A 24,974-nucleotide genomic window follows, 5' to 3' on the forward strand; every position below is an offset into this window, starting at 1 on the left:
ATAATCACTCCTTATAAAAATGTATTTCTGTATTATGAGTCAAATAACACTTATAAATGAATAAATAAATCATAAATGGCTTATAAGTATTGACATGTATGAACCTTTTATATCTATGGATAAATTTGGATGAAATTAAAGTCTATGCTTAATTTTATTGCAAGGAAATTCAAACTTTCACCTAAATCAGTTTGATTTTACATAGCAATTTGAATTTTAGCAAAGGGAACTATCCAATTAAAACAAGATACTGTCAGAGTGACAGAAAACTGGATTTTCCTGCAGAAACCCTGCACAATTGAGCAACATTTAAACTTCAAACAGCTCTGAATTTGTATTGTGATTGACTATTTGACGCTGCATAGGTTTGTGACACAAAATGAATGTGGTCAAAGGACTGAAATATTTGAAATTGGACATCTACCTTCTATGGTCCAATATCCAAAATCTAAGTACATTGTTAGTATATCAAAGAAACCCAAGAAACTTCACCTTTAGAAATCAATCATTCAAAAAACCCAACTATACCCGCTTTAACAGATCTCTTGTGAAATATTTTTACATACTATGACAATGGTTAAATTATAGGTTTTTACTTACTTCACTATACCAAATCCCAGACTGACAATGATCACTAACATTCTAGCCAATGCTCTTTTCACACAGGAAACTAACTCAGCAAATACTATAGCACCAGGAACTGGAAAGTATAATTATTTTGCTGATTTATTATCATTCATTTTTTGGTATTACATGTAAGATCAATGTAAGTCTTATTGAAATATAACTATAATTTCAAATTGTAAAACAAGAAATCATTTAAAAGGGCATTAGCTGACACAGGGATAACAGCCTTTTATACCTCAAAATTGTATTATAACAGAAACTGACCTGTAAAATGTACTGACAAATGGTGAAACAACCTAGTTTTGATACTTTTTCGTGAAATTTTTTAAACAGGTAGCAACCTCAAAAATTATTATAACTATGCTAAGGCTTTAAGATAAAAATGTTTGTCCAAGTCATAAACTTAAATTAAGACATAAAACAAAAAATCAACAGTTACTTGTAAAAGGGACATTCTACAATATTGTAAGATGAATACAACCTATCTATATTACAACCTACCTGACTTTCCTGTACTTGAAACACTCTGATATTCTCCATAGAACACAGCTTTTTCTAACATTCCTGTAAATCAATAATATAAATTGAGTAAAATTGAATACGTTGTTTCAAAAGGAAATTTAAGAAATGAAAAAAATTAAGATCAAAATGAAAAGAACATAACAGTGCATTTTACTCTTAAATATGCATGATGGTAAATATAAATTTTCCATCCTCTTCTATCAATCTATTCCCTTAACAAACAGTTATCCCTTTCCACATATTTTTTGGGGTTCACATGAAAGTTTGTTTGCATTTTGTCTCTAACATATACCATATAATTGATGTCATCCTCATAGAAAATAAGGCCACACCAATAAAGCTATATGCTGTTTTAATGGTACATAATTACCTATTGTTTCTTTAGGAAGAAAATTAACTTTCCAGACCTTTTATCAAAGATGTCTTTAAGAAGGTAGAATGTTGATAAAGCAGTCATGTTTGTAATGATTTTTTTTTTTACATATTTGAATAAAAATGTACCTATATGAAAAAACATTATATGGTCAGTAAAAATATACTTATTATAGGGGCACAAAAAGGTATCAGTTTAAGTGTATGTCTTGTGATAAAATATTACCTAATAATATTACACCACCAACCCAAAACTGAATTCTTAGTAAATCCCTCCAGCTACAAGCCAACAATACCAGCCACACCAGTCCATACATGATATACACTATACCCATTACACCATAGAACTGTAAAAGAAAGAAAGGATTTTGTTAAAATAATATGAACCATAAGCATAGGAAGTTATTAAATATTGGTATAGAATGTGCAAATAGAAAAAAATACATGTTGTTTTTCATTTCACCATTACATATCTGTCAATCAGTTTATTTCATTGACATCTTTAACATCATGTATATTTTCCTATTCAGCGAAAAATTATCCCGAGTGAAAATTTAACCTGCCTGTTCTGTCATCAAATCTTGAAATAAATCTGATGTGAAAAACAAGAGGCTCTCAAGAGCCTGAATCGCTCACCTTCAATTTTTTTGTTTAAATCATTCATCAATGATTATTTTTGCTTTTCAGTGTGTGCTAAAATATGCCATTCAAACATTCTTTGTATCTGTCATATTTTCTTCACAGGCAAAAATAATGCATTTTACCCCTAGCAACATTGGCTATTTTTCTTGAAGTAAAAGGAAATGAAAGAACAAAAAATAACTAAATCTATATAAATTAAGTTAATTATCTCCCTTCAAATATTTCAGACCAAGAATATCTTCCTTTATGCACATTCTCTGGTCATGTACTGGATCTGTGTAAAGTTTAATTAATATTGGTACAGTCATTTAGGAGTTGTGCTTATCTCCCTTGAAAAAAATCTTACCAAAAATATCTTCCTTCATGCACATCTACAGGTTGTGTACAAAAACTGTGTAAAGTTTCATCAATATTGATTAATCTGTTTAGGAGTAGTTGCGCTTACAGACTTGTTGCCATTTATAGCTATATTTAACTAAGTAAAATCAATTATCTCCCTTAAAATAATTCCAACCAGAAATGTTTTCCTTCATGTACATCCTCAGGTTGTGTACTACAACTGTGTGAAGTTTCATTAATATTGGTCCATCCATTAAGGAGGAGTTGTGTTTACGAGACATATGGACAGACAGACGGATGGACAGGGTGATTCCTATATACTTCCCCAAAACTTTGTTTTTTGGGGGGTATAAATAACACAAATTAATACAAGTTACCCTAAGGATTGTTAAGTTTTAAGTTAAAGTGAAATTGGTTCAGTAGTTTAAGAGAAAAAGATTTTTTTAAGTTAGCAAACAATGAAAAATTGTGTAAAATTATCATTAAAGGGCAATAACTCCTTAAGGCGTCAACTGGCATTTTTAGTCATTAAACTTATTTGTAGATCTTACTTTGATAAACATTTTTGTTGTTTACAGTTTATCTCTATCTATAATAATATTCAAGATAATAACCAAAAACTGCAAAATTTGCTTAAAATTACCAATTAAGTGGCAACAACCCCACAATGAGTATCGATTTGTCTGAAAATTTCAGGGCTGATAGATCTTGACCTAATAAACACTTAAACTCCTCAACATATTTGCTCTAAATGCTTTAGTTTTTGAAATACAAGCCAAAAACTGCATTTTAACCTATGTTCTATTTTTAGCCATGGCGGCCATGTTTTTTACAAAACACAAACTTTATACAAGATACCCTTAGAATCATTTAGCATAAGTTTACCTGCAATTGGTTCAGTACTTTCAGAGAAGAAGATTTTTGAAAGTTAACAAATATGATGAACAAATTGTGTAAAATTGTCTTTAAAGGCCAATAACTCCTTGAGGGGTCAATTTACAATTTTGGTCATTATATCTTATTTGTAGATCTTACTTTGCTGAACATTTTTCCTGATTACAGTTTATCTTTATCTATAATAATATTCAAGAAAATAACCAAAAACTGCAAAATTTGCTTAAAATTACCAATTAAGTGGCAGCAACCCAACAATGGGTTTTTTGATTCCTCTGAAAATTTTAGGGCTGATAGATCTTGACCTAATGAACATTTTTACCCCAATTCAGATTTGCTCTAAATGCTTTCGTTTTTGAGATATAAGCCAAAAACTGCATTTGACCCCCTATGTTCTATTTTTAGCAATGGCGACCATGTTTGTTGATAGATCAAAACTTCGGATACAATTTATAAACTAGATACCCTAAGGAACATTCAGTTAAAGTTTGGAAGTATTTGACCTAGTAGTGTCAGAGGAGAAGATTCTTGAAATAGTTTACGACGACGGACGACGACGGACGACGACGGACGCCAAGTGATGGCATAAGCTCACTTGGCCCTTCGGGCCAGGTGAGCTAAAAAAAAAATAACGATATACAATACTTGCAGAACTCATCTATCAAACTTACAATAAGAAGGGGCCAGTCTACTGCTGAAATATACTGGTGTTTCCCCTCCATTTTAATGACAACTGAAATAAAACAAAATACTTATATATAATCTTTGGTAATTGCTAACATCTTGTGAAAAAAATATAATCTATAAGCTGTATCAAACTATTGTGTTACCGCATAAAGACAAGTAGTCAATGCCATTTACTTTTATCATGAGCTATATAAGAAATATCAAATGTTTAAAGCAGAACTTTAAGGTTGAACTTTTTGAAGGTATAGTGTATATCTAAAATAATGATACCTGTACCAAGATGTTTCTATTGAGAAATATACATTTCAATACCAAGCAACCATTTTAAATTCTCTTCATAAAATTTAAATAGACAATTTCGAGTTTGATGCATTTCTGTCAAAAACTTTGGTTTTAGTGAACATCCTTCGTGCGTTTGTTTATGGGCATCCTTACTTCCGTTCCCATGTTGAGTGAGTGGTTGGAAAACTATATGTAATTATTGCACGAATTATTCGGCAAATTGAATACTCATAATTAACGATCAGCACTGCTGTCATTAGGGCACTGTGATTAAGTGTCTACATAACAACCATTATTTCTAGTTTATCCTGCACAATGACGATCAATAATATGTTTGATGAATGTTAATAGTGCAGGGATATAGGCGATCCCGTCTATCTGATAAATAACGTCATAAAGGCGCGCATAATTGAGGAGTTTTTTCTGGTGACGGACAAACTAGAAAGCGGTCTATTGATCTGACATAAAAAAAGAGTATGGTTTAGTTCTAAATCAAACACCACAATAGTCTTTAATAATTTACATATATATATATTAGAATTTAATTCAATAATAATTAAATTCAGTTATTGTAATTATATAACTTGGTATGCCTATTATTGATTTAAATTGACGGTGTGTTCGATTCATTTTATACTGGTCACTTTAATATGCTAATTAGTTTAGCCCGCGAAATGTTAGTCCGTGCAATTTACCTCGTGTGGTTTGGTCATTTGAATTCAAACCTTACACGGAGCTTGACCAAAGCTATAGAATTTAAAACACAGAAGAAAAGATGAGTATTCTTTTTTAGTTTTAGAATTAAGCAACATTTTATGAAAAAATAATAGCTCAACAATTTAAACTGTTAATCTGGTTTTTCTTTCTTAAATAATTTTAACTTTGTTAAATGCTTTAAATAGTCGTGAACTTTTTCTTTGGTGTTATAACTGAATTTAAATTCTATCATTGCGTAAATTGTCAATCTTTTCTTGGATATTATTTTATATTTATATTTGTAAATTGAGTAGATGGTTATACTTATTGTGCGAGTTGTTGTATCTAATTGTTTAACTGTCTTAATACGCTAATGAACATTTACCATGTTATTTAAAAGCTTCTATTTTGACCAAAAAACTTAATATGGAGGATTGAAATTGACTAACAAGATGTAAAAGAAGCAAAATAAACAAAAGCTACAGTGTATAACCCAAATGATTAAAAAAAAAATATATATAAAAAATATATATATATTTTATTAATTTTTAAAGAGAGGCAACAGTTTTTCCAGAGTAGTGAAAAATTACCATTTTGAAAATTTGCTATTTCTTCGTTGTTATTATGTGTATTGATAAAAGTGAAACTGTTTTGAAAATGTCTTCACAATGCCTTTAAAATGAGGTCAAGTTTTCTTAGAGCAGTTGATTTAAAAAAAAAAAATCACTTTCCGTACCTAATGAATCATTTCTTTTTGTAAACTTTTGCGAGCCATCAAGGATGTTAGTTGACTATTTAAATATATATACTTTTCGATTTAATTGTTTCATAGTTTTCATGTATTATAGTCGATTATAGGATAGGAATATTTCTCATTAACGAAGGCCACTTCAATTGATATTCGGTAGACACAATAATTATTTTCTTTAATGACTTTCGTTATCAATATGATATTATCATTATGAATATACTTGAAATATCTGCCACTGGACATAGACAGCCACAATCAAGCATTTGCGGTTTTTTCTACTTTGGTTATTGCCATTGTATCTTAATACTAATTAGTCAATGGTAAAAATTGAAATATTTGTATTTCAATATTGATTCAATTGTTTGATTAAGGGATGTAACATTGACAAATGATATACTATTTTACTAATGCATTGACTAACATTGTAATTATTTGTTTAAGCCAGTATGCCGAGAGGAAAAGGGGAGAGGGTGCTGCCAAACCGTGCTGTACGTAGGCAAAATCAAATACAGCTACCGGTAAACAGAAGGCTTCGCCCAAAGAGAGCTGAAATTGTAAGACAAAATATAGCCATTCCACAACCGCCGTTAATACCACCACAACAGCCATTAATGCCACCACAACAGCCATTAATGCCACCACAACAGCCATGAATGCCACCACAACAGCCATGAATGCCACCACAACAGCCATGAATGCCACCACAACAGCCATGAATGCCACCACATCAGTTATTGCCACCACATCAGTTATTGCCACCACATCAGTTATAACCACCACATCAGTTATAACCACAACAGCAGTTATTACCACAACAGCCGTTTGTACCACTACAGCCAATTCTACAACCACAACTCATTTGAACTTCAAACTTCCTCAGCAGCCCGCTGAACAACAAGTTCCTGATCAGGGATGTGTACACCCAGGGCAGCCCACAGCTCGTAATTCTGTACAAAACGGTGAGATTTTAGTTATACCTACTAGTAATGATGTTGATGTGTTTGTACCACAACAAATTATAAACCAAATATGGAATTTAGAATATGTTGATTTGGCACAATTACTTTACAAAAACATTTTGTTTCAAATATTGATCAACCGAAAAAAGTGCTCGGTTTTGATGAAGATGGAGACATTTTAATTGACAGAAACAAATATTCAAAAGTAAATCATTATCTAACTTAGGTGAGTGGACTGAAGGGTTTTTAAATTATATGAAAATTTTATTGCAAAGATTCCCGGAATTGGCAAATGAATTGATTAGCTATACATGACGATTATAAGGGGGTGTACCTTTTGAGAACGTTTATAAATGACATGCAATTTCGATTTAGAAAAGCTCGTGATCATATGCGTGCATGGGACGTCATTGATGGGCAGCTATGGCTTCAGTTTATTGCAGTAGGCATAAATCATGTTCCACAGACATCTTCTTATACTTCTCACACAGTTATTAGTCCTTGCTACGATTATAATTTTAAGGCCGTTTGTACTCGTATGAATTGTGTATATAGCCATGAATTCATGTATAAGATGTAGCCAGTTCCATCCTTCGATGTACTGTACAAATTATTCATATAACAAGAATAATCCTCGAAGTTCTGTAACTTCAGACTATTCTGCTCTTAGGTATCAAAACTACCCTAGGGCACCTGATGCAAACAATTTTGCACCAAGGTATCAGTCCAGTGCTAGAGCAGTCAAACAGGTTTTTGGATACACATGGAAATTTTAACCCAAATACTCGTTTTTCGATAAATAATTTTAAAAGATTTCCCTGTCAGCAGGCTAATGTTCCACGGATGCAATTTAATCATTTCAAATTTTATAATTTTGTTTACAGCTTGCAATCACAGTATGATTTTTGGTATTTTTGGTTGTACCCTGTTAATACTACGGTTTAAGGGAATATGTTGACTGACTACCCCGTTAAAATGTTGGCAAATTTATTATATAATGGTTTTAAATATGGTTTTCGAGCACATCATACAAGCAAAACATTAAAGTCTGTTTTACATGATCCAAATTTAGCTTGGAAAAATCATGAGTGAATTGAAAAATGGTAGAATTGCGGGGCCTTTTTATTATCGACCTATTTCTAATCTACGTGTTTGGAAAATAATTTTAGAAATTATAATGGCATTTCTTATATTTTGGGTGACAAGTGGTTGTCGAGTTCTGTTTTAAATCTCTTTATCGGTAGTGCAAGAGTTATTCAAATACTTGGCTTACATATCAAATGGACTAAATTAATTTCAAAACTTTAAACATAAACTAAACCTGTATGACGTATGGCCATGCCCCGTTTCACATTTAGTTAATAGTAGCTGACATGTTTAAGGATGAATATTCTTATTCCACTGGGAATGCGTACCTTTCAGGCATTAGGTTTAATCATAAGATCAATGGTTTATTGGACAACACTCATTCTTTTATTGTTCAAAAGATGCTCAGTGACATAAGCGACACGTCTGTCGTAAGCCTATTACTATTGGTATATTAACTAGACTTTTAGATGCGCTTAATTTAGTTTGTTATTCAGTATATGAAACATGTTTATCCAAAGCTTCATTTTCAGCTAGAATTTTGGGTTTCTTAGTTTTGGAGAAATTGCAAATTCAAGTTTTAATGAAAATCTTATTGTAAAACGATCCACGATATAATTTGATGCTTATTCAGGGTCACTTATTATAAAAGTTCCTTCTTAGAAAACAAATCAGCTGGGTAATTCAGTAACGACAATTCTGGAAAAGAATAAACTACTTCAATTTGTCCTGTCCGGTTGATGTCGGACTACATTGCTGAGACACAAAGACGATGGACATTTTCAAACACTTTAAAAAAGGTTATGTAAGAACAAACCTTGTATAGTTGAAACACTTAATTTCAGGGTACCTGAAAGATATTTGGGTAATTGGCTCTTTTATTGTCATAGGAGCTGTCATATTAAGCTTATAGGTGCATCGTTCGGATTAGAGATAGTTGGGTGTATTCCTAAATCAGATTCAAGGAGCTCTGAAAATGTTATGTATATATTTTCTTTATATTTCCACATTGTTTGGTTTTCCCTTACAATGAATAACATAGCTTAGATGTTGACAGTATTGCTTTAGCTGAAGTTTATGTTGATTTTGCCACATGAATATCAATTTAATGAAGTTCAAAGTATTGAATTTAAGTTGATGTTGAAGTTTTTGATGTTTGTGTTGAAGTTGATAATAATGTTGAAGTTGATAATATTGAAGTTGATAATAATGTTGTAGTTGATACTAATGTTGTAGTTGATAATGTTGTAGTTGATAATAATGTTGTAGTTGATAATAATATTGAAGTTGATAATATTGAAGTTGATAATAATGTTGAAGTTGGTAATATTGAAGTTGATAATAATGTTGAAGTTGATAATGATGTTGAGTTGATAATGTTGTTAATATTGTTAATGTTGAAATTGATTATGATGTTGAAGTTGATAATGACATCGAAGTTGATAATGATGTTGAAGTTGATAATGACATCGAAGTTGATAATGATGTTGAAGTTGATTGATGTTGATTCTTGCTGTTAAATTTGTCATGCGGTAAATTTTATGGCGGATTACAAGTTGTGCAACTAGTTTCTCAACTTGTAATTTTGGCGGAATTTACTTTAAGCTGCTATGGACTACCCAGTGGCTCCTGATATAACTTTGTTACTGCTGGATCGCCCTTCAGTAATTCAATCGTCATCAAGTTTTGATTGACAAGTTGATTGTGTTTCTTTCTTGCAATAAATGCCATGACAAATTTACAGCCAAATAAAACATAATTTCTTTAGTGATTTTGATTTATAGTTTATTCGTTGGATTCATTAATTACATCATGAGGTCAAACAATGAGAATACAGATTTAAACAATACAAGTACACTTACATTTTATATAGGCCCCCCTTTCAATCTATGTGTATATATATATATATATATATATATATATATACAATAATAGAATTTAATTCAATAATAATTAAATTCAGTTATTGTAATTATATAACTTGGTATGCCTATTATTGATTTAAATTGACGGTGTGTTCGATTCATTTTATACTGGTCACTTAAATATGCTAATTAGTTTAGCCCGCGAAATGTTAGTCCGTGCAATTTACCTCGTGTGGTTTGGTCATTTGAATTCAAACCTTACACGGAGCTTGACCAAAGCTATAGAATTTACCCGCCCTCCCTTTTCCCCATTATGAATATTTTCTGCTGCTTTTCATTTATCGTTTCAGTTTTGGAAGAATGATTATAGAACCAGCGTCATGGCATATATAACAGACTGAGTTTGGAGCTTTTTTGTATTGTGAATGGACAGGCGGAATTTACTTTAAGCTGCTATGGACTACCCAGTGGCTCCTGATATAACTTTGTTACTGCTGGATCGCCCTTCAGTAATTCAATCGTCATCAAGTTTTGATTGACAAGTTGATTGTGTTTCTTTCTTGCAATAAATGCCATGACAAATTTACAGCCAAATAAAACATAATTTCTTTAGTGATTTTGATTTATAGTTTATTCGTTGGATTCATTAATTACATCATGAGGTCAAACAATGAGAATACAGATTTAAACAATACAAGTACACTTACATTTTATATAGGCCCCCCTTTCAATCTATGTGTATATATATATATATATATATATATATACAATAAATATATATTATAGTATGATACTAAGTAAGACACTATCTTAAAAAGTAACCTTTAATCAATATATTACAAAAAGCTGTCTGCGTTTTGAATCGTGATGAAAATCTCCCTGTGCATTACTCAAAACAAATGTGTATTACACACAACAGAATATTTGCATTGTCTTTTTCTCACCCTGATTATTGGTTGTAACTTTGAGATCTTTACTCACCATCAATATCAAATTTCTTTTTACTTTCCACTTGCAGTATAAATATGTATGGTCCATCTCGCCAAGTATCAAGTAAAGGGGATTTCTAAAACAACATTGAAAATCAAAATTTAATTGATTAAAATTTTAAACATGATACTATGAATTGGGATTCCATGCAAGGATATTTAACATGTAAATGACCATTTCAAATGATATTCCATTAAATCACCCTGTAAACTTTATACAGATTACAATAATTTAAGCAGATGCTCCGCATGGCCAGGGATGGGGTCGATTACTTTAAAATGTAATCGATTAAATTACAATTACTTTGCTAATAAAATGCAATCGATTACATTAGATTACTTTTCTTTAAAGTAATCATGATTACTTTAGATTACTTATTACATTGTATATTGCAATATCAAAGTTTTTTTTATAACTTTTTATCCTCACAAAAAAGCTAATTTTGTTGATTTTCTTAAAAGCCTTAATTTATTCATATTATCAATATTTAAATGAATTTATAGACAAGAACAGTGTAACATGTGTTATTTGATAAAAAAAAAAAAAGCTATACATGTGTACTTTCTTTATGTAAAAGATATATTAATTTTATTTTTTTCTACAAATTTTAACCAACTGCCTAATTAACAAAAAACCTGAACAAATAAGGAAAAAATAATTAAGTATAGTTTATTGTCTGTTGGGACATAATTGACACATCCATTAATGTTTTTACTACTTCCATTTTTTTTAACAAACAATAGGTAAGCTTGGGTATCAGAGTTCGTGAAAAGTGTCAGTCCTCAGGATTTTACCACCAAAATTTTGCATAGGACTGACACAGTTTTAGTATTTTTCAATAGAATTAATAGTAAGGACCAGTAGATTTTCTTCAAGGACCACCAGGGAAAAAAAGATTTCGTGAACTCTGGGGTATTAAAATGTTATTGTCTTAACAACAATATCAATAAAGTTAAAAGTGGTTGATTGTCATTATTTGTTTGAAAATTTTTAATACTTGATCTAATTAATAATTAATAGAAGTATTGTCAGGTGAAAACACAAAACAGCTTTGTAACTTAGGAAAGTATATACATTTCTCTTTCAATAAAGAAACGGTTTATTATTATAAAAGATATTTTGCATTGATGAAACTTCTGACATCACCTATTGGTTTCTATGCATATTGTTTATAATTTTATGACATATGTACTCTGTACATGAACAAGTTAATACTGATGAGCCATAAGGCTCAATGTTAATAAAGAATAACCAGGTGCTCCGCAGGGCGCAGCTTTATACGAATGCAGAGGTCGAACCCTGAACAGTTGGGGCAAGTATGGACAAAACATTCAAGCGTGATACAGCTCTGAATTTGGATTGTGATCAAATTTTTGACATTACATGGTTTTTTTACACAAAACAAATGTCAAGATTTTACAAATCAATTAAAGATTTCTTCTTCAAACTTAATTAAATCTAAAATTAAATAGTTGACACAGCATAGGTTTCTGATACAGAATGAATGTGGTCTAATGAACTTAAAAGTTTTTTTTTGCCTTTGAGCAATTCACTATGCTGTTGAATATTAATCCTCTCAAAAAAATGTTTGAAGAAATTTTCTTTTTATTTAAGAAATCTGAAATGAGAAAAATTTAACCCCCCCCCCATTTTTTTTCACATCCCCGTTTCCCTTTTTCCAAAACTGATATCAATTCAAATTTCTATAGAGTTTGCAACAATAACTACTCTTTTAAATACATCATAAAATATTAAAATGTAAAATAAAGTGCTTGTTATCACTGAATGGTAAAGATTGGTTGGTAGTAAAAGTGAATATAAATTGTTTATTGTATAAAACAATAAAAAAACTTCATCAGAAACATTTTATATTGGCAAATTTCCAATGAAGTTATTTACATAAAGTTATTGGCAAATAAAAATAGAAAATGACATCATAGTCATGTCTGGCAAATGTCCAACATACATTATCTAAAAACATTTTAGATAAGATAAGGGAAAAAAGCTTCATCAGCAACATTTTATATTGGCAAATTTCCAATGAAGTTATTTACATAAAGTTATTGGCAAATAAAATAGAAAATGACATCATAGTCATGTCTGGCAAATTTCCAACATATATTATCAACTACTATTCTATACAAAGAAAGATAACTCCAATTGAAAATTAATTGCTATTGCACAATATTGTGCAATTAGATATTTCTTGCTATTGTGCAATACTGTGCAATTGAAAATTGTTTGCTATTGCACAATACTTGATATGGAATCCTGATTTGGACCAACTTGAAAACTGGGCCCATAATCAAAAATCAAAGTACATGTTTAGATAAAGCATATCAAATAAGCCCAAGAATTTAATTTTTGTTAAAATCAAACTTAGTTTAATTTTGGACCCTTTGGACCTTAATGTAGACCAATTTGAAAACTGGACCTTAAATTAAGAATCTACATACACAGTTAGATTTGGCATATCAAAGAACCCATTTATTCAATTTTTGATGAAATCAAACAAAGTTTAATTTTGGACCCCCATTTGGACCAACTTGAAAACTAGGCCAATAATTAAAAATCTAAGTACATTTTTAAATTCAGCATATCAAAGAACCCCAAGGATTCAATTTTTGTTAAAATCAAACTAAGTTTAATTTTGGACCCTTTGGACCTTAATGTAGACCAATTTGAAAACGGGACCAAAAATTAAGAATCTACATACATAGTTAGATTCGGCATATCAAAGAACCCCAATTATTCAATTTTTGATGAAATCACACAAAGTTCAATTTTGGACCCTTTGGGCCCCTTATTCCTAAACTGTTGGGACCAAAACTCCCAAAATCAAACCCAACCTTCCTTTTATGGTCATAAACCTTGTGTTAAAATTTCATAGATTTCTATTTACTTATACTAGAGTTATGGTGCAAAAACCAAAAATAATGCTTATTTGGGCCCCTTTTTGGCCCCTAATTCCTTAACTGTTGTTACCTCAACTCCAAAAATCAATCCCAACCTTCCTTTTGTGGTCATAAACCTTGTGTTTAAATTTCATTGATTTCTATTTACTTATACTAAAGTCATTGTGCGAAAACCAAGAATAATGCTTATTTGGGCCCTTTTTTGGCCCTTAATTCCTAAACTGTTGCTACCAAACCTCCCAAAATCAATCCCAACCGTCCTTTTGTGGTCATAAACCTTGTGTCAAAATTTCATAGATTTCTATTCACTTAAACTAAAGTTATAGTGCGAAAACCAAGAAAATGCTTATTTGGGCCCTTTTTGGCCCCTAATTCCTAAAATGTTGGGACCAAAACTCCCAAAATCAATACCAACCTTCCTTTTGTGGTCATAAACCTTGTGTTAAAATTTCATAGATTTCCATTCACTTTTACTAAAGTTAGAGTGCGAAAACTAAAAGTATTCGGACGACGACGACGACGACGACGACGCAGACGCCAACGTGATAGCAATATACGACGAAAAATTTTTCAAATTTTGCGGTCGTATAAAAATTAGAATCATGTTATACACGAATTTATGGAAAACAAAATTTATTCAATTTGTCAATAAATGACATCTTGTTTTAACTCTCATTTTGAATTAAGTGGGCTCATATATTTATGTCGTCTTTCAAGGTCAAATTGGAACTAAATGTTTTCTGCATTTGATGTAGTTATGTAAAAATATTGGGTAAACTTATATGAAATTAGAGTTAATATCAGAAGTTTTCAATCAAGAAAAAAAAATCTTTCAAGGCATATTACTGTATCATAAGAGCTCAATCTCACAACGAAATATTGGAGAGGCAATTTTCTTTAGTAAACTGTTTACAAAATAAAACACTTGGTTATATAAAGTTGTTATATAGATAATACAATTTATCACATCAAACAAGGTCTCATCATTGTGAATACTAGTTTCATGATTTTCTATTCAAGCTTTACATTTTCTTATTTTCATCTATCAAAAACTACTTTCATATATATACAAGATTTGTTATCAGCAAGAAATCATATGAATGTAATCTTAAAGTAATCTGAAAGTAATCATGATTACACCTGGTTTTTTTGCAATGTAATCGATTATATTACGATTACTTGTAATCAGAAATGGCATGCTTACTGATTACATCTAATTACACTGCAAAATGTAATCGATTACAGCTGATTACAATTACTGATAACGATTACCCCATGCCTGCGTAGAGCACAGCTTTATATGACCACAGAGTTCAAACCCTGAACATTGGGGGAAGTATGGACACAACATTCAAGCTTGATACAGCTCTGAATTTGGATTGTGATTAAATAGTTGACACAACACAGGTTTCTGACACATAATGAACGTGGTCTAACAACTTAAACTTAAAAACTTTAAATTTTAAATTGGACATTACCTTTTATGGTCCAATTTCCAAAATCTAAATACATGGTTAGATTCAGCATATCAAAGAACCCCAAGAATTCATTTTTTTCTGAAATCAAATAAAGTTCAATTTTGGACCCTTTAGACCTCAATGTGGACCAATCTGATAACCGGGCCCATACATCAAAAATCTAAATACATGGTTAGATTAAGCATATATCAATGAACCCCATATATACAATTTTTGTTGAAATCAAACAGAGTTTAATTTTGGACCGCAATTTGGACCAACTTGATAACTGGGCCTATAATCAAAAATCTAAATACAGGTTTAGATTCCGCATATCAAAGAACCCCAAAGATTCAATTTTTGTTAAAATCAAACTAAGTTTAATTTTGGACTCTTTGGACCAACTTGAAAACTGGGCCCATAATAAAAATTATAAGTACATGTTTAGATTCAACATATCAAAGAACCCCAAGGATTCAACTTTTGTTGAAATCAAACAAAGTTTAATTTTGGACCATGATTTGGACCAACTTGAAAACTGGGCCCATAATAAAAAATCTAAGTACATGTTTAGATTCAGCATATCAAAAAAACCTAAGAATTCAATTTTTTAACTCCCCAAATCAATCCAAACCTTTCTTTTGTGTTCATAAACCTTGTGTTTAAATTTCATTGATTTCTATTTACTTATACTAAAGTTATTGTGCAAAAACCAAGAATAATGCTTATTTGGGCCCTTTTTTGGCCCCTAATTCCCAAACTGTTGGGACCAAAACTCCCAAAATCAATCCCAACCTTCCTTTAGTGGTAATAAACCTCGTGTCAAAATTTCATCGATTTCTATTAACTTAAACTAAAGTTATAGTTTGAAAACCAAGAAAATGCTTATTTGGACCCTTTTTGATCCCTAATTCCCAAACTGTTGGGACCAAAACTTCCAAAATAAATCCCAACCTTCAGTTTATGGTCACAAACCTTGTGTTTAAATTTCATAGATTTCTATTCACTTAAACTAAAGTTACAGTGTGAAAACCAAAAGTTTTCGGACGACGCCAACGTGATACCAATATAGGACCAAAAAATTTTCAATTTTTGCAGTCGTATAAAAACTGTCAGCAATGTACAGATTGTTTTTTTGGTATTAATATGAATCTAAAATCAGTGTATTTGAAATCATTATGAAAACAACTATGGATTAATTCTTATTTGTGGTGTACTTTTTTGGGGGGAGGTGGCTATTGCGGGGAAAGGGTTCATTAATTTTTAAACCAAATCACAAGTTTTCTATAGGATTGTATAAAGATTTCTTTACATTTAAAAACACTACAATCTCTAAAATATTCACAGATACTATACATGTAAATGATTCAATACTAAACTGGCTTTCAAAGATTAATTAAAGTTTGGCTGGTTTCTATTTAGCTTCAGAGGTGTTGTGGTAAAGTAGAGTCTACATATAGAAAATTTCTATGTACAACAATGTGTCAAATAAAATGACATCATAATTACCTTGGCATGTTCTGGTCGAACCTGAAAAATATACATTGGATATTAGAAATTACTATCATAAATAAAAGACAATATAGCTGGAAACATCAATAAGAAAGCAACCCCAAAACAATATAAATTCAACTTGCTCATCAATAGTCTTGAATCTAGACAGTTGTAAGTGATTCAACAGAAGATACTAGAAATGAATATGCATCCTTTATCAAGAACCTTGCATTAAATATACAAATAAAGTGGGTCCTAGTGATTGTCAATCATATAATGCCTTACTTAATGAATTATTGAGGTATAGCATGAAACCATGGACTGCTCAAAATGGCAGTTATCATGTAAACATGAATGGTATCAAGATAAGTGACTACTGACAGTATTAGCATGATTAGTGAGGTGACTATTTTAAGGAGATATACATATAGAGAAAATGTTTCCATGGGATTCAAAATAACCTTCAATCCAAGGTTGCCCCTGATATTAAGTAATAATTTATTGTTTTAATGAATTAACCAAACAAGCTAACACTCAACACCTATATCATTATCAACAAGAATAATATATTTATCAAATTGATCAATCAAACTCACCCCTGTAGCAGGTGCTTTGCTGGGTGACTGCTTTGTTGTTGCTAGTGTCTACAATAGAATGATAAAAATCCTTACATTTATTTCTATCACTATACTATGCTGAAAAAAATTTGGTACAAACCTAAACATTTTCATTTTCAATCATGTTATTTCAATTTAAAATATACAATTAACATATATAATAAGCTTTAAAAATAGTTTTTGTTGGTTTTGAGTGAATCACTGTCAAGAGAGGTGGGGACTTCTTACAATTTGAACCAAAAGTAAAGACACATATTTATAACATTAACAAACCAGATGCTCCGCAGGGCGCAGCTTTATACAACTGCAGCCCTCGAACCCTAAACAGTTGGGGCAAGTACAGTCTTCACGATGAACTGTTAAATCTACAGGCCCGAAGCTCAACTTTTGAAATTTTTTAGTTAGATTCTGTTGGCCTGTAGATATGATTTTTACAGGCCCGAGAGCAATTTTACAATTGGGCTGTCTGGGCTGCTGTTCAGAATGAAGACTGCAAGTATGGGCACAACATTCAAGATTGATACAGCTCTGAATTTGGATTGTGATTAAATAGTTGACAAAGCATAGTTTTCTGGAATTTGGATTGTGATTAAATAGTTGACAAAGCATAGTTTTCTGACACAGAATGAATGTGGTCTAATGAACTTAAATTTTTTTGTTGCTTTTGAGCAATATACTAAGCTGTTGGATATTAATCCCCTCAAAAATAAATTAATGAAAAAATTTTCTTTTTAATTTCTGAAATCTGTAATGAGAAAAACTGTTAACCCCCCCCCCCCCCCAAAAAAAAATTATTTTTTTTCACCACCCACTTTCCCATTTTCCAAATTCCAGTATTCTCAATTCAAATTTCTAATGGAGTTTGCAACAATAACTACTCATTAAAATACATGTACATCATAAAATATTAAAGTATAAAATGACTTAGTCATGGTTAAAATTAATATTAATTAATAGTAACTTCTAAAAATAATTTCACAGCTAATCATCTCAAGACAATAAGCGTTTCTTAATACATAATTTTCAAGCAGTGTAAGGGAGGTAATCAAACACATATTATTCTTTAAATGGAATTGGATTACCTCTCTAACACTGCTTTTATATTGTCAAAATTGTCCTTTAAATAGAAAAACCCTTGTTTTCCCCCCTTTTTTGCCCCTAACTGCTAAATGATCGAGCCATAACCTCCAATAACCATCTCTTTGTAGTACAGGGATCACACTACTTCAGAATCATAGAGAGAAGTGACGTCTCTTTTCAAAACTGATAGGGTGAAGTGGTGAGATTTGAAAGAGAAGTATTCCTTCACATGCTGCTCTACAATGTTTGGATTTTATTATAGTATAAAGGGTCATATGTTAATAATGTTCTTTTTATAGTGTTCAATTCACATCTGAGTGTACAATTAAAGTAACTGTTCAAATTCAAAGTTGTTTAAGTTTAGGTTCTTGTGAAAAACTACCAATAAAATATCTAGCACTAAAAAGATTTTTTTTTTATGTCAAAAAGTTAAAGAAATTATAATATATCACTTACAATTTGATTAAAATATGAAATTCATTGTTTCTCCTCAAGAGAAATGAGTTTCATTGTTTCTCATCAAAAGAAATGAGTTTCATTGTTTCTCATCAAAAGAAATGAGTTTCATTGTTTCTCATCAAAAGAAATGAGTTTCATTGTTTCTCATCAAAAGATATACAAAAAGTAAAGCTGGGCCATAATATATTGATATTTATAGTATAATAGTCTCAGAGTTAACTTGCAACTTAGATCAATATTTTGAAACAATCCATATGAATTATATGGAATTATACATGTATACACCAATCAATTAGATGTAACAAAAAGTCTGTTAATGCGTATGGAATGCGTAATTTTTCCTTTTGAGATCAATATTCTTCTGTCAGATGTTCCATTCATGCGTCCGTAGTTATTATTTAAAAATACAGATTTTGGTCATAGGTGGTCTGTTTCTGATCCGTAGTACGAAACGGTCAATGGCGGACGAATGCATGAAAATTTACAAAAATAAACGATGTTTGACAAGCTATTTGGAAAGGAACATTACGTTTTTAATGCAATAAATGGATTAAACATTTCCCGGAGGCAACTTTTATCACGTTTAAATAAATCAAACTTATTTTGCTGCCGAAAGTTAGGTTGATGTACATTTTTGGGTAAAATGCACTGGAAGTGCACGAAGTGATAAAAAGTTGTCTTTTTATTTAATAACCTGCTACACACTGTAAAGACAATGCTTCAACCTCTTTTCTTTAGATCAAAGCGCTGTAAGCGCTGAAGGCAGTTAACCAAAAACCAAGGCAACCGTAATGATGAAAACTGGCAAAGTTGCCTCAACATTAAACATTCATATATAGTACATTTATGTTTAGCTAATGATTTATTTATTAAGGCAAATAATTTATATGTTATCAATGTTTCAAAAGCAATGCATATAGCAATGTATATTTTTTTATGGTGAGTCTGCAGTGGTACAAGTTCCCAATGATTGCAGTTGTTCTACTTGGTAGTTAACCTTGGTTTTATTTGACTGCTTGAAGTTCAAGTTGACTTAGTATGAACATGTAATAGTATGAATGGACTGGTTTCCATGGAAAGAAAACTGAATTTGTGTTCTATAGCACAAAAGTTATGAGACACGAACAGACAAATGTTTACTACAACAGGGATCAAAGGTGAGGTCTGACTGACTTGCCCATAGTAAATGTAAATGATTTGTTATTTTGTCCCATACATATGAATATATATAATTTAGGGGTGGGGATCTCAACAGTTTTCAAGTTCTCAAACAGGTAGGGGTAGGCAGAGGATTTAGGGGGCTGCCCCCCCTTTTTTGGGAAAAAAAATTGGTTGCTTATATAGAGAATGATCACTGAAGCATGACTGGAGTGGGCCCCCTCTTAGGTCAGTCAGTGGGCCCCCACTTATGAAAATTTTTGGATCCGCCACTGGGGGTAGGGTGACCCTAGGGACTTCCCCTACATTTCATTTTATTTGTTATATTGTCCCATACATAAATATATATGGTTTGGGGGTGGGATCTCATTGGTTTCCAAGTTCTCAAACAGGAGGTGTAGGGTGACCCCGGGGACTCCCCCTATATTTCATTTAATTAGTTATATTGGCCCATATATGAATACATATTGTTTTGGTGTGGGGATCTCGACCGTTTCCAAGTTCTCAAACAGGAGGGTTGGGGTGACCACAGGGACTTCCTCTATATTTCATTTCATTTGTTATATTGTCCCATACATGAGTATATATGGTTTAGGGTGAGGATCTTGACCATTTCCAAGTTCTCAAACAGGAGGGTGTACAGTGCCCCAAGGGACTCCCCTATCTTTCATTTGAATTGTTATATTGTCCCGTACATGAATATATATGGTTAAGGGGTGGGGATCTCAACAGGTTTCAAATTCTCAAACAGGAGAGAGTGGGGTGACCCAAGGGACTCCCCTATATTTCATCTGATTTGTTATATTGTCCCATACATGAATATATATGGTTTAGGGGTGGGGATCTCGATCATTTTTAAATTCTAAAACAGGAGGGTTGAGGTGACCCCCAGCGACTCTTCCTATATTTCATTTGATTTTTCATATTGTCACAAACATGAATATATATGGTTAAGGGGTGTGGATCTCAACCGTTTCAAAGTATATTGTCCTATACTTGAATATATGCAGGGGCGGATTCAGTCGAGGGGGGGGGGGTGTGGGTGGGAGTGGTGGTTGGCAGGCATGCACCCCCTTAAATTTGCAAAGCATGGGTTGTTCTCAGCTTAATAAAGAATATTCCGATAATTTTACCTCAATTTTTTTTTAGTCTCGCTCTACTCGGAGAAAATTTAAGTTTGCGCCCCTCCTAACCTAAGATCCTGGATCTCCCCCTACTGTTTAGGGTTGGGAGCTCGACGGTTTCCAAGTTAATAAACAGGAGGGGTAGAGTGGCCCAAAGAATGCCACATATATATCATATGCTTTACTTACATTCAGGTATATATAATATAGTTGCATTATTTGTGAAAATAGAGAAAGAAACTTTCAGCTACTTTAATTGACCCTTCAAAATTGAGATAAAAAAATAACCCTTCGAAATTGCAGTAATATGTTTACACTTTAAAAGCATCTAACATGCATTATCATCATTTATCACTGATAAGGAAAATTTAGACTGTGACCATGAACATGTATATTGTTAGATATACTGTTCCCAGCTGTCACGTTGTATTGGATTTTTAAATTAAAATTTGTCAAAAAAAATTTTGAGTTTCTGTATAAAATATTTTCTGCTTTTTATTTTTTTTACATTTATCTTTTGGTTTACAAGTCTAGTGTTTATATTTATTTACCATGCATAGATGTATTTTTTCACCTGCTTTGATTTATTTTGTAATGATCGATAAACCCGGAATTACCCTTATCCGCTTCCGGAATCGGATCCGATATTGTAAAATTTTGTCTTCACGGCCGCCATTGTTAGGTGTTTACAATGTTGTTTCTGTCAACCAGATAAGATTTTACTCGAATTTATACAATATTTGTCGGCGATTTTCTGTTTAAAGCTAGCGGTTGAACAAAATGAACCTCGCTGTCATGAATAAAAATGATAAACATAAGTTTTTAGCTCGTTAAATTGGAGACTTTGGTGAACATGGTGAAAAGGTTTGCAAAGTTAATTCTTATTTTCTTTCAAGTGGAAGGTGACTACGTCGGGCGTAGCTAGAAACCAACTATCCTAGTCGAAATTCCGCTTGCAATAGTGGAAGGTCACGGACCTCGGACCACCGCTAATTTGCACACCTGCCTCCAAATTGAAAAGATTCTTTTTCTAATTTGAAATTGCCGCCAACAGCATGAACAATTGAACTTAATAATAAACTACTGACGTAGTTGTACTACGTATTGATGACAAACAATATTCCTACGACTTTTGCCATTTAAGAAATCTAAACTACTTGTCTTAAGAGATTTTCGGCGATTAAATATTTCATACAATTGTTCTTTGACATCTTGGCCAAAAGCATAAGTCATAATGAACTACACAAGGATTCTTAATAAGCACTACTTCCTATGTGTAACTTCAAAACTTTTGGATAAATCGACGATCATTTAAGGTTTTTCTGGTCATATTTTTTGTAATCCAGAATAAAAAGTATTAAAAAAGTGTTCAATTAGTTATATATAACATAGTAGCGAGCTAGATAATAACAATGGCAAGTATTTCAGCATTTATTGGGTAGAACCCAAATCTAGGGTGCTCGCATAATGCAGCTTAACTGCATAAAAATGAATTGTTTTTGTCTGCTTTTTTTTAATTATCAATAAAAAGTTGATGTTTCATCAACTTGGTAAAAATTGAAAATGTCCTATGACGAAAGCGACTGAAAGCGAGTATCAGAAACAACAGGGCCACTTGTTTTCGCTTTTGGGGGTCGGGGAAAGTGAAGTGACGGTCAGGAAAGCAACTTCTTCGCACTAGTCGCCTGGTAGCGTGAGCCCTGTAGTATGGAAACTTGTGGAATAATTCAGAGAGATTTATACACTTAAACACAAGTTATTGACTGGAAACTACAAAAATGCTTATTTGGGCCCCTGTTTTGGCCCCTCATTCTTCAACCTTTGGGACTATAACCCCCAAAATCAATCCCAACCTTCCTTTTGTGGTTATAAAAATTGTGTTTAAATTTTATTGATTCCTTTTTACTTATATTCTGGAAACAATGCGTCTTCGTAAAGGTACTTCTAACACTGATAACAGTGGACAATCGGATATATCCAATCAAGATAGTTCAATTCGATAATGAGTTTTATCTTAATAAATTCAATCATTCAGGAGTAACTATCTAAGAATCTGTTTCTCTAATAATTATTAAATAAATTTTGATAAACAAAATGCCCCTTTCAAATTTCTGATTTCTACGTAAAAATAACTAGAAAATAGTTCATGAGGGCTTTCAGTTTCCCATACATGCATTTTAAAGTAAAATCAATACATTCTTACGTCATTGTTCAGTTACTTCATTTCCCCCCACTGCCGCGTAGTAAATCATTCATAAAAGGCATGCAACGCAGAAGAAGGATTGGAACAGCCCAAACAAATCATGACATTGCTAACAACGGACATATGCATATGTATTTGAATTTACCCATGGGTGTGTACTCAAAGCGTTTGAAGAACGTCATAATAGAGTATAAAGTTATAAATTTCGCTAACACTTGTTAGCACACTTTGATTAATCCAGAGATAAATAATCCAATGATAAAGAACCTTTAAAAGTTTTAACTTGGCCGATCATCCAATGAGATCATCAGTAACATCATGTTGATTAAATTTTTTACATAATTTTTCCAGAAAGGGTTAAATTGCCAAAGAATTAGAGAAAAACATATATAATTCCAAGTTAGTACAACCAGATAAAGTTCCTGTATGACAATAGTTCTATTCATAGATTGAATATATTCCTCATATCCTCAAAGAAATATCTATACTTACAGTTGGAACAGCAGAAGTTTTTCCTGTATCCCGCTTATTTCTATTCTAAAATTGACCCAAAAACATATTTAATTGTGATGAGAAAAAACAAAAAACAGAAAAACATAATGCATTAATTAAATCTATCAAAATAAAAAAATATTTCCCACTTTAAAATAATTTATAATATGAACAAATTGAACCTTATCCTATTACAGTTAAATGAACATTAATGATGTTGACGAGGTGATGTGTTTACAGGATTTGTCTTGTCAATGTTCCCTCTTTGGACTTACTTGGATTCACCTACTATTTTTTTTCATCATATTTCTCCACTTAATATAACATGAAATGTTCAAATAATGTTCATTTTTCTTGTAAGAAGCATTACTTTACAAATGCAAATGGTTGAACGCCTAGGGTTAAATTACAGACCTTTTTTTTTATGAGTTAGATAAAATTACACAAAATAGATTAAGAACTTCCCAGTGCTGTCAAGCTTCTGACCAAATATCAAGTTGATCTGTCTATTAGAGGCGGTGCTTGAAAAAACATAACGAACATTTGGACAAACAAGGTGATTACTTATTACTTATATTCTATTATTCTTATATTAAAAGATAATGCTCAAAGATCTTATTCCAACATCAGGGTTCTCACTAAGGCGAGTCCACGAGTCCTGGACTCATGAAAATGTGTCTAAACTCATCATTTTCAAAACTGGTGTCAGAGTCCAAAGATGCATCAAGATTGGAATACTTTGTATATTACTACACATACACATATAATATCATTGTCATCAAACATTGTATAGCAAAACTTTAATATATAGTAATCTAAATTCAATGTCATTACATATTTTGTCATACGACTCAAATGATAAATTATATTGCAATAAAATATTTTTTTCTTACTGTTGGACTCACCATGGCAAATAATGACGAGTCCCTGGACTTGCCTTAAAAATCCTTAGTGAGAACCCTGAACATTTATGTGAGATAATGATCATAAATATGTTGCTATACTATATTAGAAAATTCTCATCGTTGAAATATAAATCCAAATGCACTGTTCATTCACTAGACCTCTTTACTGTTTTCTGTTTATAATCTATATAATACTTACTTGGGAATATTGTTGCATTGACTTTCCTGTCATTTCATCCTTTCTGTGGTCCTAAAATAGATCAGGTATAAACCGTCAATTCTTTAAATATGTTAAATTGACACAACTTCTACAATTTGAGTGCACACACTGCCTAGCCTTCTTCACTTATGATTGAAT

The 24,974-nt window shown here is 31.7% G+C and overlaps 2 protein-coding genes across 3 annotated transcripts in view; both read right to left on the reverse strand.

The window, feature by feature from the left end:
* The window catches only part of LOC143069269 (uncharacterized), a 425,535-nt gene that overhangs the window by 135,862 nt on the left and 264,699 nt on the right, over positions 1–24,974 (reverse strand). The gene's annotated exons all lie outside the window — the stretch shown is intronic.
* The window catches only part of LOC143069270 (transmembrane protein 87A-like), a 53,200-nt gene that overhangs the window by 10,917 nt on the left and 17,309 nt on the right, over positions 1–24,974 (reverse strand). The window contains exons 5-13 of the mRNA XM_076243819.1: positions 24,816–24,866; positions 23,712–23,756; positions 17,175–17,222; positions 16,594–16,614; positions 10,704–10,788; positions 4,068–4,129; positions 1,748–1,868; positions 1,129–1,191; positions 601–700 (exon numbers count right to left, since the gene is read on the reverse strand). Coding sequence (XP_076099934.1) covers positions 601–700; positions 1,129–1,191; positions 1,748–1,868; positions 4,068–4,129; positions 10,704–10,788; positions 16,594–16,614; positions 17,175–17,222; positions 23,712–23,756; positions 24,816–24,866 — 596 coding nt within the window. The remainder of the gene's footprint in view (positions 1–600; positions 701–1,128; positions 1,192–1,747; positions 1,869–4,067; positions 4,130–10,703; positions 10,789–16,593; positions 16,615–17,174; positions 17,223–23,711; positions 23,757–24,815; positions 24,867–24,974) is intronic.

Source organism: Mytilus galloprovincialis, chromosome 3, assembly GCF_965363235.1.
Source record: "Mytilus galloprovincialis chromosome 3, xbMytGall1.hap1.1, whole genome shotgun sequence".
Taxonomy (NCBI): domain Eukaryota; kingdom Metazoa; phylum Mollusca; class Bivalvia; order Mytilida; family Mytilidae; genus Mytilus; species Mytilus galloprovincialis.